Source organism: Schistocerca gregaria, chromosome 8 (genome assembly GCF_023897955.1).
Source record: "Schistocerca gregaria isolate iqSchGreg1 chromosome 8, iqSchGreg1.2, whole genome shotgun sequence".
In the NCBI taxonomy this organism is placed as follows: domain Eukaryota; kingdom Metazoa; phylum Arthropoda; class Insecta; order Orthoptera; family Acrididae; genus Schistocerca; species Schistocerca gregaria.
In genome coordinates, this window is record NC_064927.1 from 510,032,994 (window position 1) to 510,045,292 (window position 12,299).

Sequence of the window (12,299 nt, forward strand, 5' to 3'; positions counted from 1 at the left end):
AGTCTTCTAGCATCAAACATAGGTCTTAATCTGAGGAAGAAATTTCTAAGAATATACATTTGGAGCACAACATTGTGTGACAGTGAAACATGGACTGTGGGAAAACTGCAACAGAAGAGAACTGAAGCATTTCAGATGTGGTGCTACAAAAGAATGTTGACAATTAGGTGGAGTAATAAGGTAAGAAATGGGAAGGTTCTCCACAGAGTCAGTGAGGAAAGGAATATATGGTAAACATCAACAAGAAGAAGAGATGGAATGATAGGACATATTGTAAAACATCCCAAAATAACTTCCATGATACTTAGAGGAAGCTGTAGAGGATAGAAATTGCAGAGGAAGACAGAAACTGGAATACATCCAGCAAAAAATTGAGGAAGTAAGTTGCAAGTGCTACTCTGAGATGAAAAGGTTGGCACAGGAGAAAAATTTTTGGTGGGCTGCATCAAATCAGTCAGAAAAAAGACTGAGGGGAAAGGGGGGGGGGGGGGACACAAAGCATTTAGGTTGACAACTGGGCATATCCTATCAAAGGCAGAGCAACCTGTGAAAGCAGTCATGTCATGTAACAGCTCTTCTGCAATTTCTAAACAGCATTTTACATGAGTGTGACCATCAGTCAGCAGTCCACCTGAATGAATGACCACTGTCAAACTGTGGCTATGAGCTGAGTTGACTGCCAAGTTGCAGGACACACTGCTGGTATGATTTCAATGGCTGCTTCACAACCTCTTCCATCTGGACCTTTTCCCCAACATCAGTTCCTCTGAATTATGAAGATGGAAGTTGTCCTTAGGACACACCCTTCATTCTTATAATCCATCTGTCCTAATTCATCTAGTTCATTCCCCTCATTTATCTCCACTCAGCACCAGGACTCCAGTTTCACTCATTCTGTGCCCACACTGTCTTCCTTCCAGTCTCCCATTTATCTGTTACATCACTACCTTCCAGTCCACCCCCACCCCTCCCCCTCCCATCCCACGCCCATGTCATTGTCATCATGTATTGCATGAGCTCACCAGTGGCAATGTCGATGTCACATTTTTATCCTGTGCACATGCTACCTTCTATCCAAACATAGCCATCTTTTCCTGATTCCCCCCAGTGGCCTTTCTCCCCTCACATACTCTGCCAGACGGAACCCTTCATCCCAGTCAAGGTACAAAACTGCGGTCCTGACACAGTGCATTCAGCTGGCACAACATAGCCATGCAGGAGTATGCATTTGTGTGCACATGTGTGTGTGTGTGTGTGTGTGTGTGTGTGTGTGTGTGTGTGTGTGTGTGTGTGTGTGTATTCTTTACCTGTCCCTGCAATACACCCTACATTCATGTAACCCTTCTAGCCTCAATCTTCATTAGTCACTGTTCTCACCCATCCAAATCCTTTTCTGTTCCCATCCAGCACTACACAGCCATCATATCACCACACCTCTCCTTTTCTGCTCCCCTCCTCCCCACCTCTACCCTGTCCTCTGCCTAACCTGCAAAATTTCACTGTCCATCACCCCCACCAAACTATCCCTCCCCCTCCCCATCCCAGCCTCCTCCTTATCCCCACCCAGTTGCCACTCCCATAATGCACTGGTGCAGATGCTCGCAGTGTGGTTTCAGTTGCCTGAGACTACAGTCATATGTATGAGTTGTATTTGTGTGAATGTGTGTGTGCACGTGTGTGTGTGTCTATTGTTGATGAAGGACCATGGCTGAAGGCTTTAATTGTGAGAGTCTTTTTGTTGTGCATACCTGCGACTCAGCATCTCCACTATATGCTGAGTAGCAGAGAGGGAGATAGAGCCATACAACAAATTTTTGCAAGCATCTCAGACTTGTGGAGGTGGTGAGCCAATATTGCTGTCACTATCATGGTGCCGCTGTTTGGACCCAATTTGCAAAAATATTACTTTAAATATTCAGTGTACTTCAGTCACAATGCAATTAAATCCTGTACCGTGTATAATGGTTAGCTCTTAAACAGTGTTATTGTAAAGAAGGTTCCACTAAAAGAACCTGCAGAATTTTCCAGTTCTGTCTTTGCTGATGATGTCTACTGGCTGTTCCATTACTGTATGACTAACTACCTGTATATCATTTTGAATGGTGAATTCTATAAGAAAGAAAAGGTGGCAATGAAAGATCATTTCCCCTGGTGGTTTAAAAATATGAACTTGTACACTTTTTGATTCATGCAATATTATGTGTCTGGTTTTCTTATTGTGTAGTTGAAGCACTTGTGTTAAATGTAATTTATCCTCTATCCACTTGCCTTAAGATACTAATGTTAATAACTGTGTGGATTTTCTCATTGCATTGTTGAACCACTTTGTTAGATATAGTTTACTTTACATCCACTTACTCTAAGATGCTAATGCTGATCACTGTGTGTGGCACATACACAACATTATTGTTCTTCCCACACTTTTACAGTATTATTTTTATGATATACAAGTGAAGATTAGTACTGAATGTATATTTTTGTATGTTGGCGATAAAGTTAGTGACAATATATTTTGCGTAATATAAATCATTTATGAGAAGTCCATTTACCTTCATTTTCACTATTATAACCAGGGAAGGTCTGCCCCATACCACCACTGCTCCAGTTGTCATTGGTGTTTCCAAAATTATTTTTGTGATAATTGTTTCCATTCCTTTTATTTTCTCTGTCACTTCTGTTAAGCTCAGATCCTGATGTATTCTTCATACATATGGCAGCAACCTCTTGAAATTCATCTGGGTTTTGTGAATCTTCATCAGTATGACATTTTAGCCCCTTGATGATAGTACAAAAGAAATAATATTACCAAATTACATTTTAGAATATTCGCTAAAAGGTTTGCATTAAAGTTAATATAGTACTTTTTATTTATACTTCTTTTTGAGTGTAGTCATATGTCATATTGTAACAATATTGAACAATGGCATATTGTTATATGTCATATCTCCATATATAAAAGGAACCATCTTGACTGACTGACTCATTGCCTGGTCTAAACTGCTATGAACAGAAACTTGAAATTTGGGGAAGGTGTGGATGTTATACTTTAGGTGTCATTTAAGAATGATTTTTTTTTAAATTCTAGCCCTGAGGAGGAGAAATAGGGAGTGAATTTTTTTATTTTTTATTTAATTATTTATTTATTTATTTTGAGAAAGAGTATATTAAGGCAGTACTGAAGCTAGACCTATGAAAATTGGTATTTGGTTTCTCAGTCTAAAATAAAGAACTATGTGTTTTAGCATTTTTGGAAATTTAACCCTAAAGGTGTAAAATACGGGTGAAATCTTTTCTTTAAAAAAATAGATCATTATTAAAGAACTTCTAAATTATTTTTAAGGATACACCTGTGAACATTGGTATTTGACTTCTCAGTTGCCAATAAAAACATACATGTTTCAGTGTTTTTGGAAATTGAACCTCTAAGTGGATGGAATAAGAGGTGAGACTTTTTTATGAAAATATTTTATTATGAAACCATTTTTACAGCTGAATCTACTAAAATTTAAATTTGGCTTCTCAGTTAGAAATAAAAATAATATCTATTTCACTGTTTTTGGAAATTCAACCCCTATGTGAGTAAAACTGGGGATGAAAGTTTATATGGAAATATTTCATTAGACGAGCATTTTTGAAGCTACACCTTTCAAAATTGGTGTTTTGCTTCAAAGTTGAAAAAATATGTATTTCACTGTTTTTGAAAATTTAGCCCCTAAAGGGGTGAGATAGAGTCAGACTGATTCACTGATGGTCGAGTGGTTCTAGGCGCTACAGTCTGGAACCACCCTACCGCTATGGTCGCAGGTTCGAATCCTGCCTCGGGTATAGGTGTGTGTGATGTCCTTAGGTTAGTTACGTTTAAGTAGTTCTAAGTTCTAGGGGACTTTTTTTTTCACTGACTCTTCACTGTCCAGCCCAGACTGCTAAGCACAGAAATGTGAACTTCAGCACTAGTTCATGCTGCAGCCACTCAGTGGCTTGTGTGTACTGGTGTGTCTGCTTGTGCTCCACATGGCAGCCATGGGTCATGTTGGGTGTACTTGACTTGTGGCTGCTGGAGCACTTATATTGTATGTTATATTTTGCAGTTTTGTTATTGGCATTTTGGTTGTTTGTAACAGCATTTTTGCCCATATATTGTCCCTCTCATTTCTATGGTGCATATCTGGCATTCATAGTAGGTTGTCAGGGTATATTTTCGATTTATGCACGTGTATTTATAAATTTAGTCTTGTTTTTTTCAGTCTGGCTATGTTTACCTCAAGTTTTACTGGTCAGTCCCTCATTTCTCATGTCTCACCTACAAATGCTCTCTCATACTAATGAATAAACTTGTTAGGTGTTCTACATAACTTGTATGGTTTAGTTGTACTTAATTATGTTATACTTATGGTTTACAACATTAATGTCTCTTCCAATATTAAACAATATTAAATCATTTTCATGACTAATGATGGAAGCTGAAGAAATGAATTAAAATGATAAAAATGAAACTCAAATGTCTTAAGGAAAATTTAATTATAAGTTAAATAATTTGGTATAGTGTCCTAATTAATCTTTGTTGTTTCAGTAGCACCTGAAGGTGGGATTTGTGTCCTGAGATCCAGCTGGCATACAAGCCTTTATCCAGATATAGGACCTTTGAAATTACAGCTGCAGTGGATTGTATTCACTATGAACAATTATATGGGAATTTGAAGGATGTATAATACGATCTACATACTGGTACATAAGAAAAAATAAATGTGTAAGGTACGGGTCGAGTTGTGGGGCACTAAAAATATTCTAAGTTCAGAGTTGCCGTGGCTGCGCTGGGGCCTCTCAGTGGATCACAGCCTGGCAAAACCCATGTGCTGCCAAAAGTTAGCTTAGCAAGAGGGATAGCGCCAGAGCATGGTCCAGCTGTGTAACTGGGAATTTCATGTGACACTGAGTCGATGAAGGAGATATGCCAGGAATGCCAAAGTTGGCGAACTTTGTGAAACATTAATGGCAAATATTTCACAGTTTGTATAGAAATTAACAGAAGCCAGATGAATCATGATACCTCAAAAAGAAGCATGTACTTTACCATTATTCGCACAATGATTCTGATGGTGTCATCAGATTTTCAATATCTTTATTAGTTTAAAGTTTAGTATTTGACGATAAATTATACAAGTAACACCCAGCAACAAATTTCCAAAATCTAACCGGCTCAACGATTTTGTCAATCAACATGTCTTTAGAAAGCTATTAGTGCAGACCTAAATTGGTATGAATTACAGGCATGTAACTCAAATAGTACATCAATTATTGGAGGTCAAAGTGGCCGATTACTATTGGTCGTGCCAGGCCATAAATACTCCACAGTTACATGAAAAAACGGTAGCAGCACGCTTATAAATATATTTATTCGTCTATGTCTTTGTTTATGTTGGACATATACTATTCATGAAGAAATTGGTACATATTTACTGTGTTTTAGAAAGCACAGAGACATTAGGCTACTGGCCAACCTTCTGTTCTAGCCCTTTCATATATGTTTATTTAATTTGTTTATGTATTTAATAATGTGAGTTATAGCGTGTTTATGGTCCAGCCATAGGTATATTTATTTAATTTAAAGTTATTTAAATGTAAATCCAGTATTTTGAATGTGTTTTAAAATGTTTGTGAGTGTACGTTGGCTTGGAGCCATGACAGAAGCCCTATCACCAATCACAGCGCTTGTTACTAAGGGAGGCTACTACTAAAGTGAATGGAGGGGGAGTCTGAAGACTGCAGCATGAGAGGACACAGAAAAAGTACAGCACAGGACATGGGAATTGCTGCACATGACAGCGCGATGGACCCACGGTCACAAAAGAGACTTGGAGTGTGGAGCAGTTTGCACATAGTCGCGGGTGATAGAAATACTTCGGAGTGCTAACGTGGTAGAGTTCCATGGTTTCTACAGTGAAGACATAGTATGCATTTAGAAGTAAATATCTTGTGAGCTGCGCTGTTGTTCATAATTAATTATGTGCAGTAGAAATCTATTGTTTCCCTGTTATTCAACTTATATTTTATTTAACTGCTGAACCATCGACACCAATAAGTGTTTTGCAGAAATATACCACATTCGCAAAAGTATTTCTACTATCATACTCATCATTTAAAGTCACTAATATAGTACCTGCAGATTTTATTTAACTGCAATCTTTCATCTATAAATTTCTATGCTACATTCGCAATTGCCTAGTGATAGGAACCTTCAACTGTTTGATTCATGTGTATGTTCATATTTATACTGTACACTCAGCAGTATTTGGCTTGTAATGAAAAACAACATACCCCATCCCCTAGACAATGAAATCTGCCAAAACTTTTAATAAATTTTGGAATAAGGCATAACAGATGTGGATCCAAAATGAATTTTTAAATGGGCCAAGTTACAGGTACGGGGATGGGATGATGAGAGATTTTTGCAAGTGCAAACTTGGCAAGCTTATGCATGTGAAAAATCCATTCTGGGTTTTAATGGAAATCAGCACATTAAAAATGTGACTCCCCAAAGATTTGCTGTGGGATCTTGTCCATAGTTCATGTGATTCCATGGATGAATTTCTAGAATTTGCATAAAAATTATGGACTTACAGTAAACAGAAGATTTCTCTCTTGGGACAATTTGATGCTGAGGTATCTTTCAAATCTGTCATTCACACTGCTCCCATATTTGTGGTCAACCATAGTAACGTGGAGAATCATTTTGGTTTTGATGCCTTTCGTGTTTTTGGGTTCTCCATAGATGACTCTGTCAATATCATCTCTGATGCTATTCCTTATGCTCAATTGGATTCCTTTTTGATGACATTTTTGTCCCTTTTTCTCCTGGGTTAGGCTGTGCAAACGACTTTGAAGTGCATATCTCGCTCAAACCCACTGCTCGGCCTAAGTTTTTTCGGGCTCCACCCATTTCTGTGGCCCTTTGTGATCAGGTCAAACGGGAGTTGGATTGTCTCACTGCTTCAGGGGTCTTTCTTCCTGTTACTTCCAGTGAGTGGTCCTCTCCTGTAATTGTCGTTGCTAAGCCAAATGGTGATATTTGTCTCTGTGGCAATTTCAAAGCCACTGTAAATGCTCAATGCCTTATCGACACTTCCCCTTTGCCTCGACCTGAAGAATTGTTCACTAAATGTGCTGGAGGCCAGTTTTTTCTATACTTGACCTGTCAGAAGCTTATCATCAACTTCCTCTCGACGCTGCTTCCCAGCAGTTTCTGGTCCTTAACACACCTTTCGGCCTCTATCAGTACCAATGATTGCCATTTGGGGTTGCCAGCGCCCCTGCTCTCTTTCAGTGATTCTTGGAACAATTATTGCTCACTGTCCCTGCGTGTATAAATTACCAGGACGACATTGTTGTCACTGGCTCCACCACTGACAAACATCTTCAAAATCTCTGCACACTTTTTCATGTCTTACAGACTGCTGGTCTTAAGTGTAATGTTCAGAAATCAAAATTTTTACAGGCATCTATCACGTACTTGGGGTTTCAACTCTCTCGGGATGGTATTTGTCCATTTCAGCAAACTGTCGCTGCGATCATGCCCTTCCTTGCCCTACATCTGTTAAGGAACTGCAGGCCTTCTTGGGGAAAATAGCATACTACCACAAGTTTTTATCATCTGCTGCTTTGGTGGCTCAGCCGTTGCATCGCCTGCTGCATAAAAACGTGCCTTTTCACTGGTCAGCATCATGCACTGCGGCTTTCCAGAAATTGAAGACTATGCTGAAACAGGCCCCGTGCCTAGCTACTTATTGACCTGGCCAACATCTTGTTCTTGCCATGGACGCCTCTCAATACATGGTCAGTGCAGTACTTGCACACCGTTTTTCTGACTGTTCTGAACAACCCAACTCCTGACTTCTTCTGCTGCTGATGATGCGCTTCTCCAGTTTATGGCTTCTTACCATTTCACCCCCATGGGTGACCACAGCCCATCTGAGCTCTTACATGGCCAACAGCCCCGCATGCTACTTCATCTTCTGTGGCCTTCCACCTCATGGCTGCGGGTGCCTTCACTTGGCCAGTTCACCGCCGACGACCTTGTATCAGTACGGGAATATGGCAAACATCCAAAACGGACTCCTGGCCACATCTTACGATACCATGGCCAACACCTGTATGAAATCCAGATGGACACGGGTACTGCAGTGCGTCATTTGGACCAGCTTTGGCCTCGTGAGCCGGCAATACCTGCTCCGGATGCCGCTACACCACCTTTGGCTCTACCTGATGCTCGGGATACTGGAAGCTCTCATTACTCACAATGCAATCCTCTCACCATCATATCAGTGCCAGCACAAGAACTGATGCCACCAGGAGACGTGCCCATGCATCATCTGTCGGAGCAACTCTGCTCACCTCCTTCTCCTACAGACGTGGATACATCGCACCTGGCCTCCTGTTATAATAACCGGACTTGCCGCAGTGGGCAAATTAGTGCTCTGGGCCCCAGCAGATTCGACCCCACATCTCCTGTCATCTCAACCCGTTATCATCGGGGACACTTCCGTCCGTATGGGAAGCGTCCTCCTCGAGACCTTAAGGCCAGTCAAACAACACCTATGTACGTTAGTTATCTACAGGCCACCTCCATCAAGACCTGTGCCAAAACTCCAAAGGAGGGAAAAGTGTTGTAACTCACAGATCTTTCAAAGTGCCGCCGCGCAGTCACGCGTATACTCTGCATGCGGCACTGTCTGCCAGCCACGCAGCAGCAGGGCCAACTAAGCGGCCAGCCAGCCATCGGCCATTAGACTTGCTCTGTTATAATTTTACTGTTAAAGTGTAGACATGTCTTACTCTGTTTACTTGATGTGTGACTTTCATGTAGTGCATCTTCCTTGAAATATATTTGTTCAACTTGAAGTTATAACAGATATGAGTTATGAATGTGTAATGAATGATTGTGTGAATGGTAATAAATGGAAAGATTCAGTGGCTGAAAAGAAGTTAAAGAGGAGATGAATGTTATGAAAGCAAATAGTATGGAGAGTTCTGAAGAGGTATTAGGAAATAGTAGCAATTGCAGTAAGGAAGGTGTCATAGTAACAAGTACTTGTGAGTCAGTGAAAAGCACTGATGTTAGTGAAGCTGGTCTCACCAGCTGCAAGTAAGGGTGATTGTGTTTCGATGGAAAGCATCAATGTTAATAAGGGAGGCTTAGCATTGGTCTTGTCAATGGTTGAAGTTAAAAATGTAACAGTAGAGGTAGATGATTTCTGTTTAAAAGAACATAGTAACGGTACTTTATGTAATGATGTAAAAGCTACTGATATTTATCTTTCAGGAGAAGGAATTTACGCATTTCTAATCATGAATGAAGTAAAAAGGAAACTTGTTGATGTAAGTGTGGTTCTAAAATGTTTCTCAGAGTATGAATGTGAGAATGTATTTAAAGTTAGATCAGAAGTTAATCTTGATGAGAAGGGTGTAGAAATTGCAGTGTGTACTGATTTTTGTCTGATCACAGTGGAAAGTAGCAAGGCTGGAAGTCCCTTGTACCACAAGGTAGCAGCAATTTATGTAATGAAGTGGCGGAGGATAAAGTTGAGTAGTATTCACATAAAGTTAATTTGTCGACAGAGGAAAGTAAGGTTTCTGATGTGAATTTTAAATTATGTATTAATAGATAATGTTGCTGAGATGAATATTTGTGGTGATGATGGCTTAGGCATAGATGTATTATGTCAAGAAGATAAAGTGTTTAACAGTGAATTGATGTGTAACTTTGTTGAAGCTGCAAGTGTTGATATTTTGGAGGGGAAAAACAGTAAAGTTGTGCATGCTGTGGGTAATGAATCAGTGAAATGTGTGGAAGAACTAACAGAAAATTTAGAGAGGGCTGAATTAAATTGTGTAGATGGGGATAGTTTGTGTAATGAAGTTCGTACAAATTGGTATATGAAGGAGGAGTGTGTCTAGTGAGTCTGATTGGCGTTGGTATGGTAGAACATTACAGTCATTACTGCTGCATATGTGGAAATGACAGAAGTTTAAAATTGCTAAGGGTGTATAGAGAAAGGGCAGAAGCAAAAAGCTGTTCTGTAATTAGTGGTAGTAAATTTAGAGGGATAATTTATATGTTTATTTGGGGATTCATTAGTAATTTGTTAGTTTATTGTGGCACTCCACTCAGGCATAACTGAAATTCAGGCATTTATTTAATACGCCATTTCATTCATAATTTGTGTTAGTTTAAGTTATTTCAAAATTCATGCAGCTCCACACCACTACAAAAATCTTGCATACACTATTTCCCTGGCATTTTAATCACTTAATTCTGTTCTTTGAAATTTGTTTTATATATACTTGTATCAACTGAAGGCTGCTAATTCTGAACATTCTGGCAAGCCAGAATGTTAATAAGTGGAGGTGTGCGAGGTAATGGACGAGTTGAAGTGCCCTGAAAATATTATAAATTCAGAGTTGGCGTGGATGCGCTGGGGCCACTTGGCTGGTTGTGGCCTGGCAGCAACCACATGCTGCCAAAAGTTAGCTTAGCAAGAGGGATAGCGCCAGAGCATGGTCCAGCTGCATGACTGGGAATTCCGTGGTGACACTGTCTCGATGAAGGAGACATGCCAGGAACGCCAAAGGTGGCGGACTTTGTGAAACATTAACGGCAGACATTTCACAGTTCATATAGAAATTAATAGTAACCAGAATAATCATGATACCTCAAAAAGAACACGTGCATTACCATTATTTGCACAATGATTCTGATGACGTAATCAGAGTTTCAATATCTTTATTAGTATAAAGTTTAGTATCTGATGATAAATTATACTAGTGACACCCAGCAATGAATTTCCACAATCTAAACAGCTCAACTGATTTTGTCGATCAACATGTCTTTAGAAAGTTAATGGTGTAGACCTAAATTGGTATGAATTACAGGCATGTAAGCTGAATAGTACATGAATTATTGGAGTTCAAAGTGGCTGATTACTATTGGTCACATCAGGCCATAATTACTCCACAGTTACAAAAAGAAATGGTAGCAGCTTGCTTATAAATATATTTATTCATCTATGTCTTTGTTTGTACTGGATATATACTTTTCATGAAGAAATTGGTTACATATTTACTGTGTTTTAGAAAGAACAGAGATATTAGGCTACTGGCCTATTTTTGCTTCCTATTCTTTTGATATATGTTTATTTAATTTGCTTATGTATTTAATAAAGTATGTTAGAGCACATTTTCTGTCCAGCTGTAGGAATATTTATTTAATCTAGTATTTTGAATGTGTTTCATTATGTTTGTGTGTGCACATTGGCTTGGAGACAGGGCTGGATTCCTCTAGCCAATCACAGTGATTGTTCCAAACAGGGCACATGGCGAGACTATATGGAAGTGTGGGAGGAGAATCGTTTTGGGGGTGGACAGCGCAGTTCTGAGGAGTACAGGAGAGGACACGGGAGTGAGTGCTGGGCATGGAATGGCGGGGGGATGCGAAGGCGTGACGTACGGTCACAGGAGAGACTAGGAAATTGTGGGGATCGATTTGCACATGGATAGAAATATTTCAGAGTGCTCTTGTGTGATTTCCATGGGTTCTGTAGTGAAGACATAGTATGCATTCAGAAGTGAATATCTCATGACTATGTTGTTGTTCACAACTAATTACTTGAAGTAGGAATCTATTGCTTCCCTGTTATTCAAGTTATATTTTATCTAATTGCTGGACCATTGACACCAATAAGTGTTTTGCAGAAATATACCGCATTCTCAAATGTACTTCTACTATCAAACTCATCATTTAAAGTCATTAAGATAGTACCTGCAGATTTTATTTAATTGCAATCTTTCACTTATAAATTTCTACATTACATTCACAATTGCCGAGTGATAAGAACCTTCGACCATTTTATTCATGTATATATTCATATTGTATACTGTAGACTCAGCAGTATTTAGCTTATAATGCAGCAACTATATATCCCAGCCCCTAGACAACAAAATCAGCCAAAACATTTAATATTTCAACTCTGAGTCGGAGCCTACATAGTTGAGGGTCTCACCACCATTTCATTTTAATGTTTTTGAAAGCCCACAAATGGTCCCAATATTGACCCTTTTAGCACATCTGGCATTACTGTTTGTCATAAACTGAATGTCAATTTTTTTTCATCCCATTTTGAAAATTGATATTTATGTATTCTTTATGGTTTTTTTAGATAAGTAGGTAGGAAGTGAAGAGATGTGTGTGTGATATTGCATGCCTTCTCTTTCTGAAGAGAACTGCATGGTTTACCAGATTGAGAGCT

At 39.3% G+C, this 12,299-nt stretch overlaps 1 protein-coding gene across 1 annotated transcript in view; it reads right to left on the reverse strand.

Moving 5' to 3' along the window:
* Window positions 1-12,299, reverse strand: part of LOC126284210 (odorant-binding protein 59a) — a 154,921-nt gene that overhangs the window by 109,136 nt on the left and 33,486 nt on the right. The window contains exon 2 of the mRNA XM_049982977.1: window positions 2,550-2,775. Within this exon, the coding sequence (XP_049838934.1) occupies window positions 2,550-2,775 (226 nt within the window). The remainder of the gene's footprint in view (window positions 1-2,549; window positions 2,776-12,299) is intronic.